The following is a 19,514-nucleotide window of genomic DNA, read 5'->3' as shown; positions in this document are numbered from 1 at the left end:
TTGTACAGTATTCAGCACAGAAATGCCAGGGATTTTTTTTTCTTTTTCTTTTTGTTACCAAACCCTGAGAACTGTGCCGGTGCTGGACTTTCCCATTTTGGAAGAGAGCTCAGTTCAGTTAGACTCCATTTCCTCAGGAACAAATGATAGCTTCAGGCTTCAGAGCCCTGGATGAGCTGCTGACTGAAGTGGCATGATGAGCAAACAGAATCAACAGCCTACGTGGTGTGATCTGTTGGGACCAGTGTTGGTTTCATTGGTGCCAGTTGCTCAAAGTGTTACTATTAAACTCCTATCAAGGAGTTGCCTGTGAGTAATTTTATTGTTTTTCCTCTATGTGCGTGCTAAGTCCCTTCAGTCGAGTCCGACTCTTTGCGACCCTATGGACTACAGTCCACCAGGTTCCTCTGTCTATGGGGATTCTCCAGGCAAGAATACTGGAGTGGGTTGCCATGCCCTCCTCCCAGGGATCTTCCAGACCCAGGGATCAAACCCAAGTCTCTTATGTCTCCTGCATTGGCAGGCGGGTTCTTTATCACTAGCGCCACCTGGTGTTAAAAAGTTTTCCTTTGTCTGCAGAGGTTTAATTTTCTGATCATCTAAAATGGTCTTCTGTATAAGATGGCCACCCACTTCAGTACTCTTGCCTGGAAAATCCCATGGATGGAGGAGCCTGGTGGGCTGCAGTCCATGGGGTCACAAAGAGTCGGACATGACTGAGCGACTTCACTTTCACTTTTCACTTTCATGCATTGGAGAAGGAAATGGCAACCCACTCCAGTGTTTTTGCCTGGAGAACCCCAGGGATGGCGGAGCCTGGTGGGCTGCTGTCTATGGGGTTGCACAGAGTCGGGCACGACTGAAGTGACTTAGCAGCAGCAGCAGCAAAGATTAATTTCATGCTCAAATAATTTGAAATCAAGAAGAAACTGTTAGACCATGGAGGAAGGAAAGAAGATAACTCATATTAAGTACTGACATATGCCAAGCATTGTGGTAAATATTTTCCTCATTTGAATGATTCATTTGTTCATTCATTCATTAACTTGCCAAAAGTGTGAGTGTGTGTTTGTGAGTATGTGTATCGAATCCTTGCTAAATACTAGGGATTCAGCAATAAAATAGACAGAGATTCTCCTCCTTGGAGGAACTTATGGTTAAATGAGAGAAACAGCTAAGCAAATAGAAATTATAATATAATGGGACATATGTTAATAATTAAAAATTGAAAAATATTTAGTAAGCACTAGGTACTCTGTAAAGATCCTTTACATTGGTTCATTTAATCTTGTCAGCAGTCTTCTCAGACACCATGTTAATCATCTCATAATAAAGCTGTGTTACAAACCATTTCAAACCTCAGTGGCTCGTGACCATAAATATTTACTTCTCTTGCGTTTTTTTTTTTTTTTTTTTCCTGCTTTAGACTATTGGTCATCTGGACTTGGCTCCAGGCTTCTGACTGGATTCAGGTCTGCTCATGTGTCCCCGTGCTCTCCCTTTTATAGCAGTTCCTCCAGGACATATTAAAGCCCTCACTCATGGCAAGTCCATTAGTACCGCACTGGTCAAGGTCTGATGCATGGTCAAGCCCAACACCAGTGGGTGGGGGACGTCCTCTGCCTCCTTCAGTGAGAGTTCCTGCAGTCACAAGATGAGAGTGAAGAGCTGAGAACAGTGATTCAACCAAGCGTAGGTGCTGACTATTGTGTCATCTCCAGCTTGCCAGTGAGGACGTTTAAAGTAAAGAAGTTAAGCAACTTGCCCAGGGTGAGAGAGCTAGGAACCTTAATCCCTGGATCCCATGCCCTTGACCACTACACTATTTTGCACAGGCTACTTGAGAAGGACATAGGGGAGGTGGCTTACCAGCCTATAAGGGTATAAAGGGTTTAAGCAGGATCTGTAGGTAAGGAAGGAAGTAAGATTTGGCCAGATTGGGAGTTTCTGTCTGGTTTAGCAGTGAGGGGGGCATAGGTAATGGAAAAAGCAGTTTCACTGGAGAGGTGAGAGCAGAAGGGAGGTGGGTTGGTTAAATGGTGCATGGGAGGTGTAGAAAGAGAAACAGGCTCTGGAAGCTTGACTAAGGTGGATAGGGAAAAAATAAAACAACAGGATGGGAATAAGATAGAAGATTAGCACTGGGGATTTTTTCTTCAGAGACCTGAAAGTTAGTAGAGAGGTCCTGTTGCCTTAAGGTTTGATCTCTAGAATATCCATCACATCCTTGCCCTTCTGTACAAGATGGTCCTGCTGGATGGTGGGAAATGAGGAGAGAGAAGAGTTGCTGCTGCTGCTGCTGCTGCTAAGTCACCTCAGTTGTGTCTGACTCTGTGTGACCCCATAGACGGCAGCCCACCAGGCCTCCCTGTCCCTGGGATTCTCCAGTCAAGAACACTGGAGTGGGCTGCCATTTCCTTCTTCAATGCATGAAAGTGAAAAGTGAAAAGTGAAACTGAAGTCGCTCAGTCGTGTCCAACTCTTAGTGGCCCCGTGGACTGCAGCCTACCAGGCTCCTCCGTCCATGGGATTTTCCAGGCAAGAGTACTGGAGTGGGTTGCCATTGCCTTCTCTAGAGAAGAGTTGAATGTGACTCAAAAAAAGAGGGAGAGGGAATGAGTTCAATGAGTGTGTGTGCTTTTGCATATAACATGTAATCTCCCTCAGTGTCTGTCTTCTAGCCTACAGAACTGAATGGATACATTTATTTAATTGGCATTAGATACAATAAATATGAGGTAACATATGTATTGCAAGCAGGTTTGAGAAGACTTTCTTGATGTCCCCATTGCTTGAAATGGAATCCTACGCAATATTCCAAGCTTATAGTAGGTTAGTAAAACTTACTCCATCCTTTCACATACAAAAGGGTCTGCTGAAGCCTCAGTCATGGAACTATGCGGGTTCAGTTCAGTTCAGTTCCTTTGCTCAGTTGTGTTCGACTCTTTGCGACCCCATGGAGTGCAGCACACCAGGCCTCCCTGTCCATCACCAACTCCTGGAGTTTTACTCAAACTCATGTCCATTGCATTGGTGATGCCATCCAACCATCTCATCCTCTGTCGTCCCCTTCTCCTCTTGCTTTCAATCTTGCCCAGCATCAGGGTCTTTTCAAATGAGTCAGTTCTTCACATCAAGTGGCCAAAGTATTGAAGTTTCAGCTTCAGCATCAGTCCTTCCAATGAATATTCTGGACTGATTTCCTTTAGGATTGACTGGTTGAATCTCCTTGCAGTCCAAGGGACTCTCAAGAGTCTTCTCCAACACCACCTCAAAAGTGTTAATTCTTTGGTGCTCAGCTTTCTTTATAGTCCAATCTCACATCCACACATGACTACTGGAAAAATCACAGCTTTGACTAAATGGACCTTTGTTGGCAAAGTAATGTCTCTGCTTTTTAATAAACTGTCTAGGTTGGTCATAACTTTTCTTCTAAGGAGCAAGCATCTTTTGATTTCATGGCTGCAGTCACCATCTGCAATGATTTTGGAGCTCCCCCAAATAAAGTCTGTCACTGTTTCCCCTGTTTCCCCATCTATTTGCCATGAAATAATGGGACCAGATGCCATGATCTTAGTTTTCTGAATATTGAGTTTTAAGCCAACTTTTTCACTCTCCTCTTTCACTTTCATCAAGAGGCTTTTGAGTTCCTCTTCACTTTCTGCCATAAGGGTGGTGTCATATGCATATCTGAGGTTATTGATATTTCTCCCAGGAATCTTGATTCCAGCTTGTGCTTCTTCCAGCCCAGCGTTTCTCATGATGTACTCTGCATATATGTTAAATAAGCAGGGTGACAACATACAGTCTTGACATACTCCTTTCCCAATTTGGGAAAGTACAACAACAAAGTCTGTTGTTCCATGTGGGTTAGGAAAGTATAACTTTTAGAGGTAGTTGGTATAAGCATGCATGTGAAGCTTTTTGCATGCCAGAATTCATACAAGGATTTTTTTATTGGAGAATAACTGCTTTACAATGTTGTGTATCATACGAGGTTTTGAACTTTCACTTTGTTATCTTTTAAAACAATGCAGGTGACTACAGCTCAGAATAAACCAATGAAGAAATTCAATTTGCCTTTCAGTATTTGAGATAAATAGTCCAGTTGGTTAGGTCAGGTTTGCTTCCCAATATCACAGCTTTAATTGGTTTCTTTGACATTTAGGATTCAAATGAATTGAAAATATATGAGTGACTTGAAAGTGGTTGAAACATTCAATTCTGGACCAGGGATGATGTGGCTGACTAGGAGATGAGTTATGTGATTGTGAAAAGAATTTCAATTAATTAATATTTATTAGTGAATAACAGGTAATCTCAAAGTTAAAGGGTCATAAAATAAAAAGAGCTCATCCCATTCCTGATATGTGTCTGTCACAGATGGGAGCTGTGCTCTGCTTTATCTTCTTCCAGGTCACCGTAGGAGGGGGAAACCAGGCATGGTGAATTGTGAATTTACTTTTAAGGTTTCTGCCTGGAAAAGGCACAAGATACTCCAGCACATATAACACTGAGCAGAGAAAGTCACACACCACACCTCACTAGAAGTGTCAGGGAAGTAGAATCAATCCCAGAAGGAAAGAAGCCAGAAATATTTAGTGAACAGCACTAATGACGAACAAATAGAAGGTATCCCAGTTGTCATCGCACTATTCTCTGATTCTGACTGTGGTCTGGACTGCAGGTGGCCATGGCCTCTGCTCACCCCTCCTGATTCTCTTTCCGTCTTTCTGTACTCTGCTCAGCTCCAGAGGCTGACTTTTATGTAATGCATCTCCTGGGCTCCCTTGCCCTCTGGTTTCTCATTGGATTTGACCACTGCAAGTCTTTGGCTATAGTTTGAAGAGTTAGGGAGGAAAGAAGCCAGGATATCTATTCTACGGATCCTTCCTTGCTGGGCTGCATTTGTTAGAGGCTGAATTCTTCTCTTCAAGGTCAAAGGCCCTAATCAGACAGGCTTCTTCTATAGCTACAACTGTCTCTAGGGTCTGTAGTCCTCGGATGGAAATGGCTTCTCTCTGATGGTACACCCAAGGTCCTTTACCACCCTTTGCTGATTTCTTTTAATCTGTCCACATCCTCATAAAAAGAGAATCTTCACTAAATATATGTCATTTACCCTTTATAGTATGCTATCTGTTTCTTGCCAGGGGATATGATCAGTAAAAGTGTAATGACTCTTGGATCTACAGTTTTGGTGGGCAGCAGGCTGGCTAAGAGCTGCTCAGATTCCATGGAGGGTGTTTCCTCCAATGCCCTAAGGAGAATGAAGGAACAGGAAGATCTGCTTAGGTCACAGAGCAGAGCCATGGACTGGGAAGCTCCTCTCTGGGAGCAAGATAGAAGCAAGGAGTGTTCCCTATTCTCAAGGACAGAGGGGCCTCTCAATGACTGGTCAATAGCACACTAGAATTTCTATCATCAGTGAATGCCACGTGTTCCCTATTGCTTCCCCTTTGAACAAACTTGTTTATTGTTGATTATCTGTCCCCATTTCACCATTGTATATTGACTGTGTTAGGGAAGATAAGCTGTCTTTTTAATTTATTTGTCTCTGGACAAGAGGACTCATGTCCACATCTGTTGGAGAGGGTACTGTGCATCACAATGGACATTGAGCTTGATGTCATGGCCAAATGTGACTTAGGGATTTTACATCTTAGGGACAGAGTGAATGTGTTTACATGAGGGGAGGAGAGTGAACCTGTTACTTGGTGACCAGTAGGGTGATAGCCATTGATGCTGGCTTTCCTTCTGAGCTTATGATGGAATGACACTTTTCTGCTCATTTGGCATTAAATGTGGTTGTGTCACTTACTTGGTAGAGCCAGTGGTAAAGAGTCTACCTGCCAATGCAGGAGACACAAGAGATGAGGGCTTGATCCCTGGGTTGGGAAGATCCCCGGAGAAGGAAATGGCAGCCCATTTCAGTATTTCTTGCCAGGAAAATTCCATGAACAGAGGAGCCTGGTGGGTTACAGTCCACGGGTTTGCAGAGTCAGACACGACTGAGCACACAACACACCATGCCATCACTTACTTTGATCAATAACTTGTTCTACTTCTGGGTGGAAGCTTTGAGAGAACCAGTGTGTGAGTTGACATGCTTAGGTAACATTCCAGATATGGGTCACCCCACAGGTCTTTGGCCCCAGAGTGAGGAATACAGCAGAGAAGCGTCCACCATGACCCACGTTGAACTTGTACAGCTGGAGTAGGAAATGAATTTTTGTGGTTTTATTTCACTGAGATTTGAAGGATTTTTTAAAAATCACAGCTCAATCTAGCCTCTGCAGACTGATGTTGTAGGGAAGATGATTCTATACAGAGTACAGTCTATGCATGGAGGCCAGAAATTGCATGTCATTGGTGAATAATTTGGTGCCAGGATGAATAATTTGGTGTCTTAGGAGAGTGATGTTCTTGAGAAAAGAAAGGAATGCTGAGAACACTTTAATAACACTTACAGAAGTACAGATTTTATCCTGGTGATAAAGGGGAGGACATAGTGGATTATGGGAGAGATTTGATCAGAGTGTAGCGGAGGCTATAGACTGGAGCAAGAGACTTATTAGTTGGTTGCTTTAAGAGTCTAATAGTATCCAGGTTAGGGCAGTGGCCATGGAAGTCAAAGAGCAAGGAAAGAGGGGCAACCTGGAGGTCAGTCAGTGCTACATTATGATCATTTGGAGGTGTGTGGTGGGGACAGTGAGAAATCGAAGATGATCTGAGATAATCTGGGGGAGCTTGGGGTTGTTAGTTTTGCTTTAGGATCCATGTTTGCCTTAGTGGTTTTCAGCAAATTGCCTGATTAGAAATCAAGGAAGATTGTTTCGTCTTATTCTGAGAATGATCCTTTAATTGCTAAAGTCAAGGGTGTCATGTCTCCCCCTTCTCATTCTCTCCTTCAGTGGGAAGAGTGGTGGCAGGGGTGGAGTATGGTGATCAGTACACTTTTACCTTTGCCTTCTCTGAAATGTTGTGAAGTCTGATGCCTGATCCAAGGAGGAGAATCACATTTATCAGTCCTCTACTGTTTCACACATTATTGAGACTAGAAGAGATGCAAGGAGGGTGAACCTTCAAATCAATGGGATTATGTGAGTTTTCTTTAAAGAACATTTCAAAGTCATATACACAATTTAAATGTAGTCCTGAGGAAATCAAGACTCCATGAAAAAAAAATCTGCAAGTGTAACCAGGCAAATAAACTGCATATTTCACAAAATGGCACCATCTCTACAAAGAGCTCCTAGTTCATCTCTTAAAGGGACAGGGGCATCTTCAGGTGTTTCAGCGTGTGTGAGTCGCTCAGTCATGTCCAACTCTTAGTGACCTCATGGACTGTAGCCTTCCAGGCTCCTCTGTCCATGGGAATTCTCCAGGCAAGATAGAGTGGATTGCCATGCCCTCCTCCAGGGGATCTTCCCGATCCAGGGATCGAACCTGTGTCTCCTGCATTACAGGCGTATTCTTTACTGTCTGAGCCACCAGGGAACTCTACTGAAACCATATGTCATATGAAAGACACAAGACCATTGGTTCCCTGACCTCACTCGTCTCTTAACCCTACTCCAGCCCCTGGGTGTTTTCTTTCTCATTTTATTATTTTTTAAGTGTAATTGTTCATTTTTTCTTCTTCTTGGATTCTGTTGTGTTCCACTCCCACTTTTTTGAATGGGATCGAATGTTTCATTTCATGGCCACCTCACTCCCCAATGGAACATACCCTGACCGAAATAGATGCTCTCGGTGTGGCTGCCACCAAGAATCTCCACTACCAAGTCCATTTCATTGTCTTGGGCTTCTCAAGTGGGTGTGCAGACAGGTAGCATTAGTGTCACCTGGGACCATGAGAGAGTGCACATCCCCAGGCTTATACAGATTTCGGGAATCAGAAGCTCACTTTTTTTTTTTTTTTCAACAAACCCTCCAGATAGGACTCTGAAGCGTAAATGAAGCTCAAATAAGGACCACTGGTCTAGGGAAGTACACAGAAATAACCTGTCTGCTCTGCCGTGGTGAGATTTGAGGATGGTCTGCTGATGAGCTACTTACTAGTAAGGAGATTGTGAGAAGTGGGTGTTGGGACCTGGAGCAAAATCACTTATCCCTCTCAGGGCCTTAGTTTCTTCATCTTTGAGACTAGGCAGCAGGCTGGTTGGCAGCTCCAATTTAGGCACCACAGAGTAACACCAGGAGTTTGTTGATCGTTTCTAATATTTCAGAAAGTTTCAGAGAACTGATGGGATTATGCTTTCCCTCAATATATTTTGAGGACTGAGCACTTCTGGACTAAAACAAGCTATGTGACTATGAGCTTCTCACAGTGATTTGTTTTCATATTCCCAGGGCTTAATCATAGGCTCTGCCCCAGTGGAAGCCCTTCAAGTAATGTTTTCCAAACTGAAATAAAAATTACTGTGAGAACTCATAGATACAGAGAACAAATGAGTGGTTGCTGGAGGGGAGGAAGTTGGGGGGTGTGTAAAATAGGTAAAGAGGATTAACAGGTAGAAACCTCCAGTTACAATCCATGTATAACTTGTAGCAACAAACATTTTGTGCTATTAAAGCTATCACACACAAAAAATAAATAAACCACAAGGATTTAACAAATAGCACAAAGAAAACAATCAATAATACTGTAATAACTTTGTATGGGGACAGATGGTTACTAGACTTTCTGTGGTGATCATTTTATAATGTATGCAAATGTCAAGTCTTATGTAGTACACCTGAAACTAACATACTATTGTAGATCAAACTGGATTTTAAATTAAAAAAATAGTAGATAAATAAGGAAAAAGTATCACTGTGAAAAAATAGCTTATTTTCTGCTCATCAGAAGCTCTGATTGATTTCCCAAAGGAAGATCATGGAATTCATGTTTTTAAGGATGTGCTTCGATGTTTGCAGTATTAGATTCCCACAAATAAAGGATATTCAAGATAGGGACCAGGTGGCCTCCACCTTAAACTTGGCTTGTTAGCACGCCTATGGATGATAGCCCAGTTTGCTTATTCATAAGTCTGTGTGGTTTCAATTATTTATGATTTTCTGCTAGAACTGGATGTGGTTCCTTTGGTCCTGCAGGATCCATCTGGGTCACTGACAGGCCCCCTGCTGTGTCCATGTGTGCAGTGTGTTTATTGGCAGTGCAAAATTTAGCAGTGTGGCGGGGAAATCGCATTTTAACAGGCTGCGGAAGGTGTCCAGTGGCCGTGTGGGAGAATGTGAGGCTGTGCCAGGAACCTTCCAAGCGCTTTGAGAGGGGGTCTCTTCCGTAGACTTACTGGTCTGAAACCGTGGTGTCTCCTTCAATCTTGACTGTTTTCAAGGGGAACAGATTGAAGACTTCTCCCGCTGTGTTGGGCTGTCAGAGGGAGAGAGAAAAGTGACGCTTCCTGCTGCTCTAGAAGGGAAGTGAATCAGCAGGGGCCCTGGTTTCCTTCAAACTCTAATTATTGTCTGTTTCTGAGACCGTCTAATCCAACAGCCACACTAGTAAAATCTGAACTCCAGGGTCAGACACACAGAAGGGCAAGAGAACAGACCAAACCTGTATTAGTTCACAGAACTCCAATTCTTTATTAATCACAGCTTGCTCACAATGACATACAGGAAAATAGCACTAATGAAGAGTAAATATGCAGGCAGCAACCTTCAGGAGTTGGGAGTTGGGGGAGAAACGACTTCAAAACTGCGATAGGTACTCACGGTGGGTATTTGGTGATTCTTTTAGTTGGCACAAATGCCCTGCCTAGCCCCCTTGACTGCATCAGCCCTCACAGATGGAATAATTTTTTTTTTTTAATTGGCAGGATTGCCTCACACTGGGGAAGAAAGACCAGCTTAAGTGAAAATCCGCAGTGTTTTTGATTGTGTTTGCGTGTGTGTTTGAATGCAACAACCAGCTCACAGTTTCCAAGTGGAAAAATATTCAGTAGCATCATGTACTTGTACTATAGGTAAGAGCTTAAAATGAACATCATCAACCATGGCATCCACAAATAAGCCACCTGACACATTAATTCATTCCATCAAAAGAACTTAAACTAGAGAATTAAGCCCACTTCATGAAAAGCAATTTCACGGCTGCTTGAACCATTTGGGTTGGGATCTGTGTTCAGCACTTTAAAAGGTTCAGCTTTTTGCTTCTACCCAGATTGATCTCAGATCTGTCTTTTTCATCCATCCCTTTCTAAAGCCAAAGCACATTTGTAGCACATAATCCAGTAGAAGCAGAAGTAAATGCTATGAGTAGTGGTGTTACTTAGCCTGGTTTTGTAGTTTCTAGGCAGTTAGTAGATTATGAGCGAACAAATGTGGTGGTTTGTGTGGAGTTATAATACCGGTGATCGAAGTATGGCCTCAGTCAAGTCCAAAGATTACCAAGCTGTCTAGGTCATTAGGCAATGGTGGGTTTCTAGCACCAAAGACTGTCTACTGACCTCATTTTTCTGTTGGAATGTAAAGGGCAGGGAATGGAGTCAGACGTGGGGAGCTTCCAAAAGAACAGACCTAGCAAATTCATTTGAGTGGAAAGACACAACATCGAAAGCCTGTTACAGGGCATGTACGATTATGAAATAACTTGCATAATGCAATACTTGTATTTTTTAACAAAAATGTAAGTATTTACAAAATAAGATCCAAGGTATTTTTTAAACATCAAGCAAAACATTCTGCAAAGAGACCGCATTGGTTTTTTTTTTTATTTTTGATTCTGTTTTTTGTTTTTTATAATGAGTTCTTTTTTAAACCATGTCATACATTTCCCATACTGATATCGCATGATCCATTATAATATAGGCAGGGGGGTTTACTAATGGTGGGGCGTGCCATACCCTCTGTCGCTTCAGCCAGACAGTTCGACCTGCAGCTCCTTGTTCCTGCGCACCTCCGCCGCATGCCTCTCCTGAAAAACACCAGAGAGTAGACATCACGCGCCTCGTCCACAGAGAAGCAGGAGAGCCCGCCCCTCCCAGTAATTTACATACTACGCGCTTGACAGAAAGTAGCTCCTCCTCCCCCACCCCCACCTCCTTCGCATTTAGTGTCTGCCTTTGCTGCTGCTGCTAAGTCGCTTCAGTCGTGTCCGACTCTGTGCGACCCCATAGACGGCAGCCCATCAGGCTCCACCGTCCCTGGGATTCTCCAGGCAAGAACACTGGAGTGGGTTGCCATTTCCTTTAGGAGACAACTTTCTCATTTCACAAGAAAGTAAAACATGGCATCCAATAAGCGTCATGTCACAGAAGACCATGGAAAACTAATAGTGTCTATAAAAAAAAAAAAACTATCCCTGTATTTGATTAAAATAGTGACCAAAAGATCACATGATTAAGACAATTTTCTTTTTCATTTCTTTTCTTTTTTGAGAGAATTTTGACTCTCAGGACTACTGTCTGAATCTAGCGAACAGCAATGAAATACCATACAGTCTCGTCTGTCTTTTAAAAAATTTGTCCCTGTATTTGATTAAAATGATGACAAAACGATCATATAGATCATATAGTTAAGAGAATTTTGACTATTAGGACTACTGTATAAATTATCAGAATAGCAATAAAATAGCACACTGTTTTCTCTATGATTTTTGATGGTCTTTTTCCTTTTCTCTAACACTTTAAGGGATTTGTAACTGCCAATGGACACTTTGGGAGGATGAGATGTAGGAAGAAGACCCTATGTATGCTTCCTAAATTCTTAACTCCTTAATCAAAGTCTTTCAAAACTTGAGTCGTCCAAATGACCTCTCCAACCTCACCCTCTACTCTTTTCCTACACCTACTTGATTTCTTGGTTTAATGGAATTGTCATGAGATATTCAATTGTTGTGATTCCTAGTCTCTCATTGCCATCTGTCAGAAGACTCTTTAAATCCCTGTAGTGGTTGTCTCTTTCTTCATGAAGATTTTCATTAGACTGAAAACTGTCTCACTTTCCATTTGTAAATGTGCATAAATCTCTTTCACGGGGCAGCCATTTTATTCTAACCTGTACTTTGGGCATTGCTGCTCCTGTTTCATCTGCTGTCTTTGACAGGTGCTTATTTAGAAGTTCCCTGAGGGCCAGGGCTGTATTTTTTCACTTTTGTTCCATCTGCAGGGCCCAAAAGAGTGTTTTGCGTATGTATATGATCAATGAATGTTTGTTTACATGAGAAACTGAGTGCTAAACTTGACTTGGGAACTAAACTTTCTGAGGAGGGAGTTGATAGGCAATGTGGAATGCTATTTTTAGTACATCGTTCTTCTAAACACATGGTTTTGCCTATTATTGTCTATTTTCTAAGTTATGTCTGACTCTTTTGGGACCCTGTGGACTGTATCCTACCAGGCTCCTCTGTCCATGAGATTTTCCAGGCAAGAATACTGGAGTGCATTGCCATTTCCTTCTCCAGGGAATCTTCTGGAAACAGGGATTGAACCCACATCTCCTGCATTGGCAGGAGCCAATGAGCCACTTTACCACTGAGCCACCGGGGAAGCCCCTTGTCCATTATAGGGGCTAAATAAGTGTTGGTAGGTATAGCTAATATTCTAAATAGAAAAATAAATGTTGATAATGATATTAGTATTTTTCAATTTTAATTTAGTCCCTTGCCTATTATAGGATCTAAATGTTTATTAAATTAAAATAGAAAATGATTATTATTATTATGTATTTTCTATTTAGAATATTATTTATATTGCTGTTTCCCCCCTGTAGCTCCAGAAATTTCTTGTAGCTCTACAAATTCCTTTAGAGGCAATGACCTTGACCAGCCATAAAGTAAATCTTATCATTAAGCTCTATCGATCTCAAGAAGTCTTTGCTTATAGGTTCTTTATAATACTAAGCATTTACTAGTCACTTAACATGTACCAGTTCTGCATAAGTACAGATTTTACCTGTATTAATTCCTTTGATCATCACAACAATCCTGTGATGGAGACTCTATTATGGTTCCCATTTTACAGATGAAGAAATTGAGGCACAAAAAGACTAAGCCATTTGCCCAAGATCACATAACCAACAAGTAGCAGAGCTGAGACTTAAACTCAGAGAGCCTGGCTCTGCAGCCAACCTCACCCCTCAACCACTGCTATGTAGTTTTAGTGTGAGTGAGCAGAGAAAATTTTATAGTTGTGTGGAAAAAAATGTGTCGTTTCAAATGTAGGTCCTTGGAGAAAAAGGCATATATATAGCCATACATTTCCTTCAAAAATACAGAATTACAGTAAGCAGCAAGTTGATTCTATAGAAAGAGTTTAAAAGCAATTTTATGTAATTGGTTTAAATGAGCTTTTTGTCTGCACTCAAAAGCCATGAAGAGAAGGGGAAAAAAGCATGTATAGAGAAATCATGTCCTGTTTGGAAATGTCACGGGGGAATTAGCATGGATGCAGCTGACTCTTCTTTTTGTTCTGCTCTGATGAGGAAAAAGATGCTGTAAAATCTTTTTCTCATGCAGGAAGAAACTAATTAGTAAGAGCTCGGTTCTGACAAAAATTGAGAAAAAGCTCAGACCATCACTATGCTAGGAAAAAAAAAACCAGCCTCAAGTCTAAAGATTCATATAAACCCAAATTTACAATATAACAGGAAAGATTATAATTAGTATTATTAGGCTCCTTTGGAGCACACTTATTACTCAACTTAAAAAATTAGTTGTAAAGAAATAGATTTTGCCATAGGAGAGAACAAATATAATCTGTGAACTGAAGAAAAAAGAAAAACAGGAAATTTAAAGGCTGTGCTCCTAGGGAGAATATTGTTTATTTTCAGGTATTTTAGTAAATCTGTTATTTGAAAATTTTATATTCAAATCATCAAATACACTTAAAATTGTAATGCAATTCCATATAAAAATGTGGGAGAATCAAATGGAGATATGCAGTGGGCTTGTCATTTTCAGCAGTATGTTTTTTCAATCAGCAAAATGTTGGTAATTGTCTATAAGACCTTCTAGAACTAACATCCCCAAAAGATGTCCTTTTCATCATAGGGCACTGGAATGCAAAAGTAGGAAGTCAAGAGATACCTCGAGTAACAGGCAAATTTGCTCTTGGAGTACTGAATGAAGCAGGGCAAAGGCCAACAGAGTTTTGCCAAGAGAATGCACTGGTTGTAGCAAACACCCTCTTCCAAGAGCACAAGAGATAACTCTACACATGAACAACACCAGATGGTCAACACCGAAATCAGATCGATTATATTCTTTGTAGCCAAAGATGGAGAAGCTCTATACAGTCAGCAAAAACAAGACCAGGAGTTGACTGTGGCTCAGATCATGGACACCTTATTGCCAAATTCAATCCAGTCTGCTTACTGTGAAGAGTTGGCACAAGTTACATTTTTAACTTAGCATAAACATCTGGAGTCAGAGAGACTTGTTCAGACTCTAAAGTCCTTAGCTTTGTGATCTTGACCAAATGGCTTGATTTCTCTAAGGACCGGGTTCCTTAGATGTAAAATGGGGATGATTACAATATTTCCTTCTGGAATTAAATTCCATAGTATGTGCCAAATACCTGGCTTACAATGAGAAATCAATGAAGGTTAGCTGTGATCCTCTTTTTCCTTTCATGATTCATTTATAAGACATATTGCGTAGGAAATAGTTACATAGATGTCACTCATGACTCAGAATGACAAAAAAACGCCCCCCAAACCCAAATATCAGATGAGAAGGATGAAAGGTTACAATAAATGGAAATTGATAATGGTTGAAATCTCTACCTAGTTATATGTTATCAAAATTACTTCTGAGATAAAGAATCACAGAATCTTACTCTCTTAAAATCTTTGTATCTTTTTAAACTAAGTCATATTAGTAACACCATTATCACTAAAATTGTAACTATTATGCTTTCACTTGACTTTTCATCCATTGTTAGAGGTGAAAGTATCAGTTACATCGAAACAGGCTCATTTCTATACTTTGTGGTTGAATAAGTTATAGTAGTTGTCAAGGAAGTCTGTTTTCTTTTCTTTTTTTCTCTTTCACTCCTAAACACCTAAAACTCCTTCAGTATTTGTTACAAAGTTTCAGGCTGGGAGGTCTTGGCATTGGCTAGTGAATGACTCAGTAAAATTTTGAAACCAAGATGTCTTACAAGTTGGATTAAGAGAAGAATTCATCAAGATTCAGTAGAAATCTTCTTAAATGACCTGCTAGGTGAGTTAGTAGTCCCCATTCCCTCCATGTTCTTTATCTAGTCTCCTAAATCTAGCTATCATCTATGTGGTGTTATTTAGTTGCTAAATTGTGTCCGACTCTTTTGCAACCCCATGGACTGTAGCCTGCCAGGCTCCTCTGTCCATGGGATTTCCCAGGCAAGAATTCTGGAGTGGGTTGCTATTTCCTTTCCAGGGGATTTTCCAGATCCATGGATTGAACCCACATCTCCTGCATTACAGGCAGATTCTTTACTACTGAGCCATCGGGGGAAGTCTTAATGAATATATGCCTTAAATGATTAGATCTGCCTTAACTGATTTTTCATGATTAACTATTCACTCCAGTTCCTGGTTGGGTTTGATAACAAAGCTGCTACTACTCATGGTGCCTAATGTGTCAAACGGTGAGCTTTCTGAGGGATATAGTCTAGTGCATGAGGGGAAGAAAGAAGTGTTGGGTGAGGGAGAAAGAGTCTCTTATCCTTTCTGCATGGTGTTCCCCGTCCCCCTCTTTTTGAGAAATAGAAATTCAAAGAATAAAAACATTTTCAATTTCACCTCAGTGTTTGTCATAATCCCCAGGTACATTATTGTGTCCTGGGCATGACTGTTTATATCAATTCAAGTGACAAAAACACATCAGCCGACTGTAGGTCTTTGTGGCTCAGGTATCTTTTTGTCCACACCCTTGTCACTTGATTCTTGTCTGTATAAGTGGGAGCGTTAAGAATGTAGTGCTAAGGAAAGAGAAATGGAAATTTTAGAAAGAGTAACATTCAAAACTGTACTGAGCACGAGGCTAATATGTGTCATAATATATGTTTGGTAAATGTAGCATCATTACAACTGCATTTATTATCATTAATAATTCTTAAGCTAATGATTAATAATCATGAGGGTAAGTTCTCATACAGGAGATAGTAGAAATTGTGGGGGGCAGGAGGAATCCTCGGAAAAGAACAGAGAGAAAAGAAGGACCATGAGCTAAATTGTGTATGTATGCATTGATGTGTATGTATGTATTCAAAAATATTTGTGGAGTTCTTCCTTTGTGTCAAGCAACATTCTAGGTGCTGCGTTTTCAGTGGTGAACCATATAGACACAGGATTTCCCTACATATTACTTACATGTTGGTGCTTTTATATTTTTATAGTTGCTCATTTATTCAATAAACAAATAGTCATATATGTAAAAAAGAGTGTAACATTATTCTTTGAAGAAAGAACACTTTCATGGAACAAAGATGAAAATATTTCGAGATAACTTATAACAAGAAAATAAAACATTTAAGAAGTCTTTAACTCAGAGTTTAACTCGGGCTAAATACAAGTGTCTACTTTGTTGCTGTTTGTTGTTCAGACGCCAAGTCATGTCTGACTCTTTGCAGCATGCCAGGCTTCCCTGTCTTTCACTATCTCCCGGAGTTTGCTCATGTCCATTGAGTTGTTCATGTCCAACCAGTGTCTCCTGGTAAGCTTTGAAAATAATGCTGATCTCTGGGTTCTGCCCCAGATGATTACATCAGAAGGTCTCATTTAAAAGAGCTCATCAGGAAGTTCTAAAGTGCAACTGGAATTGTTTTTGTTTTAGGCTTTCAGCTAAAGGCTTTGAGGGGCTTCCCTCTTGGTAAAGAATCCTCCTGCTAATACAGGAGATGCAAGAGACGTGAGTTGGATCCCTGGCTCAGGAAGATCACCTGGAGAAGGAAATGGAAACCCATTCCAGTATTCTTGCCTGGAAAATTCCATGGACAGAGGAACCTGGTGGGCTACAGTCCATGGAGCTGCAAAGAGCTGGACATGACTGAGTAACTGAACACGAGCATAAAGGCTTTGAGCTAACATGGCTGGGACTCTGAGAGGTTTGTGGGAATTCATGAGCGAATGACACGGAGGACACCATTGTAGCCACCACTGAGGGACAGGCTCTGTTCAAATACTCAGTTCAGTTCACTAAGGAGGAGGGGGGCTGAGGGCTGGGTGGTAGGCAGATTGTTGCAAAACCTCATGTGGAATTTTATCACATCTCTTGGCTAATTGGTAGGGCCAGGGAAGACTGTCAAAATGGTGGGCAATTAAAATGTATAAAAGGCACTTAGTGTGGTCACCTCATGACAACTTACTAAGTACCATTTCAGTAATGATCATCTTTTGTGGGAGACTACAGAAGAGCTTATGTTATATTGGCAGTTTCATACACTTTCAGTATTATTATTGACCCTTTTTTTTAAGTTCTAACTTCACTGTAGTAATTTCATTCAGACAAAAGGCTAGATATTGGCCATAATAAAAAATTTACTTTTTCTTATGTTAGGAAAAAGGAAAGTAGTTTTAGTATATACAAACACATATACCATATGCAAACAAAAAACAGTGTATTTAAAATACATCAAATGGAAGTAAAGTTGGTATTCTGTAAGGAGTATCTCCACTTTACTAAAAAGATAACAGATCTCGGCAAGTGTCACTAGCCATGGAATAAGGGAAAATGTGGCCTTACATATGATGTGAGCTGCATAATTCAGCACAAGATAGAATGCTGTCAGCTGAGATTTATATCAGAACAGACTACAAACCACTAGTTTTCAGACTTGGCTGCATACTGGAATCATCTGGAGAGTTTAAAAAAAAAATAGGGTTGCTTGAGTCCCACCCATGGAGATTCTGCAGCTTGATGTGAAGAATACTAATAATTCCATGGGCTCAATATTTATAGGACAAACTGTATGTATTCATGCATATACGTATGAATGTATGTTCGTCTGTATGGAGGAGCCTGATTCTGGGTGACAGTGGTAAGACAGAAAAAGGAGCTGGCGGAAGGGTGTGGGTGGGTGAAGATAAATATGCAGAGAAAAACAAATTGCCCATTAAAAACCAACACTTCTGGAAATACTAGTTAAATATGCAAATTTTATGACCTCTTTTACAATTGAAATCAAGAAGGATGTGCTGTGTGTTCGAGTGTGTGTAATTAAAAAAAAAACAGTAATGCTCCTGGATTGCCGTGGAGTGATATAAATCTTGTACTTGAGATTAGAGGTCTAATTGCCAATCCTGGATAAGATCAGCATGCCCCATTCCTAGCAACGCCGTTTTATTTTATTTTTTTAGGGCCTATGATGAGAGATGAAGGTTGACTCATAATTATCCTGAATAAAAGATATTATAGTTCTGAGAGAATAATTTCCAGAGGATCTCCAGTACTGCTCATCCTGACTGATGGGAATGGCCATCGTATATTCAGACTGATGAGAAGAAAAATACCAGGGTGCCAGATCTGGAGGTAATGAACTTCCTCTACTAGTTTTCCATGGTTTTTTGTTTGAAAGTTGCTCAGTCGTGTCTGACTCTTTGCGACCCCATGGACTATACATTTCATGGAATTCTCCAGGCCAGAATACTGGAGTAGGTAGCCTTTCCCTTCCTCAGGGGATCTTCCCAACCCAGGGATTGAACCAGGTCTCCACATTGCAGGAAGATTCTTTACTGACTGAGCCACAAAGAAAGCCCAGTTTTCCATGTAGATTTTCCTACAAGGGCTTTCCACTGTTCATAAATATTCTGTCCTCTTTTGACAAATATATTTTTCCAAACCTATGGAAACATGTCCAAATATATTTTGACAATAAGTTACATATTTAATATTATATATTAATTAAACATTAGACCAAATATTAAATATATTATTTTGTATTATTGTTTTATAATAATATTATTTTAAAAAATATTCATTATATTATTGATATGTATTATTGTTTATATAAAATAGTTAACATTTCCAATTTTAATATTTTTCCAGTAGGTGAGTTTCTAAGATTTGTACTGAAGCCTCACATACATTTGAAAAGCAGGAATCAGCCTCCCTCAGTCTATTCAGTACTGGAAAACCTGAGAGAATTCCAGCTGTAAGTCACACTTATATTCCTCAACCACATTGCAGAGTGGGAGACACTGCCCATGGGGTTAGGTGCCTTCCGCACCTGCAGCAGAGTTTAAGTCTCTGATGCCTGGTATTTGAGAATTTACTCGCTGTGTGTTGCATATGAATGTGCATCTGCTCGGTTCTATGTTACGATTACCTTTTCCTGCAGACGTTCAATAATAGCAGCTAGATTCGCCTCACGGTTCTCCTTGATTTGTTCCATCTTCAGGATCAGCTTCTCCTCTGCCATCTTGCTGAAGTTGTTGTTCTCCTCCAAAGCCTTCTGGAGGACCTCTCGCTCGTGTTCCCGCTTCTCTGCCAGTTGTTTCAGCACCTGAGCCTCCTGAGACTGGGGAAGAGAGACACAGCCATCTCAGAATCACACAGACACAAACCTGGCCGAACAACCACTGAT

General features: G+C 40.8%; 1 protein-coding gene and 1 long non-coding RNA gene across 3 annotated transcripts in view; one reads left to right on the top strand and one right to left on the bottom strand.

Annotated features, from left to right (window-relative positions):
- Window positions 1-19,077, top strand: part of LOC133260565 (uncharacterized) — a 38,149-nt gene extending 19,072 nt beyond the window's left edge. For both annotated transcript variants that reach the window (XR_009740864.1, XR_009740863.1), the window contains 2 exons: window positions 18,289-18,460; window positions 18,977-19,077. This is a non-coding gene — a long non-coding RNA (uncharacterized LOC133260565). The remainder of the gene's footprint in view (window positions 1-18,288; window positions 18,461-18,976) is intronic.
- The window catches only part of STMN2 (stathmin 2), a 57,945-nt gene continuing 48,001 nt past the window's right edge, over window positions 9,571-19,514 (bottom strand). The window contains exons 4-5 of the mRNA XM_061439055.1: window positions 19,257-19,448; window positions 9,571-10,924 (exon numbers count right to left, since the gene is read on the bottom strand). Of these exons, the coding sequence (XP_061295039.1) occupies window positions 10,865-10,924; window positions 19,257-19,448 (252 nt within the window). The 3' untranslated portion in view covers window positions 9,571-10,864. The remainder of the gene's footprint in view (window positions 10,925-19,256; window positions 19,449-19,514) is intronic.

The sequence above is a fragment of the Bos javanicus genome, chromosome 14, assembly GCF_032452875.1.
Source record: "Bos javanicus breed banteng chromosome 14, ARS-OSU_banteng_1.0, whole genome shotgun sequence".
Lineage (NCBI taxonomy): Eukaryota > Metazoa > Chordata > Mammalia > Artiodactyla > Bovidae > Bos > Bos javanicus.
This window is presented reverse-complemented; position numbering and strand designations above follow the sequence as displayed.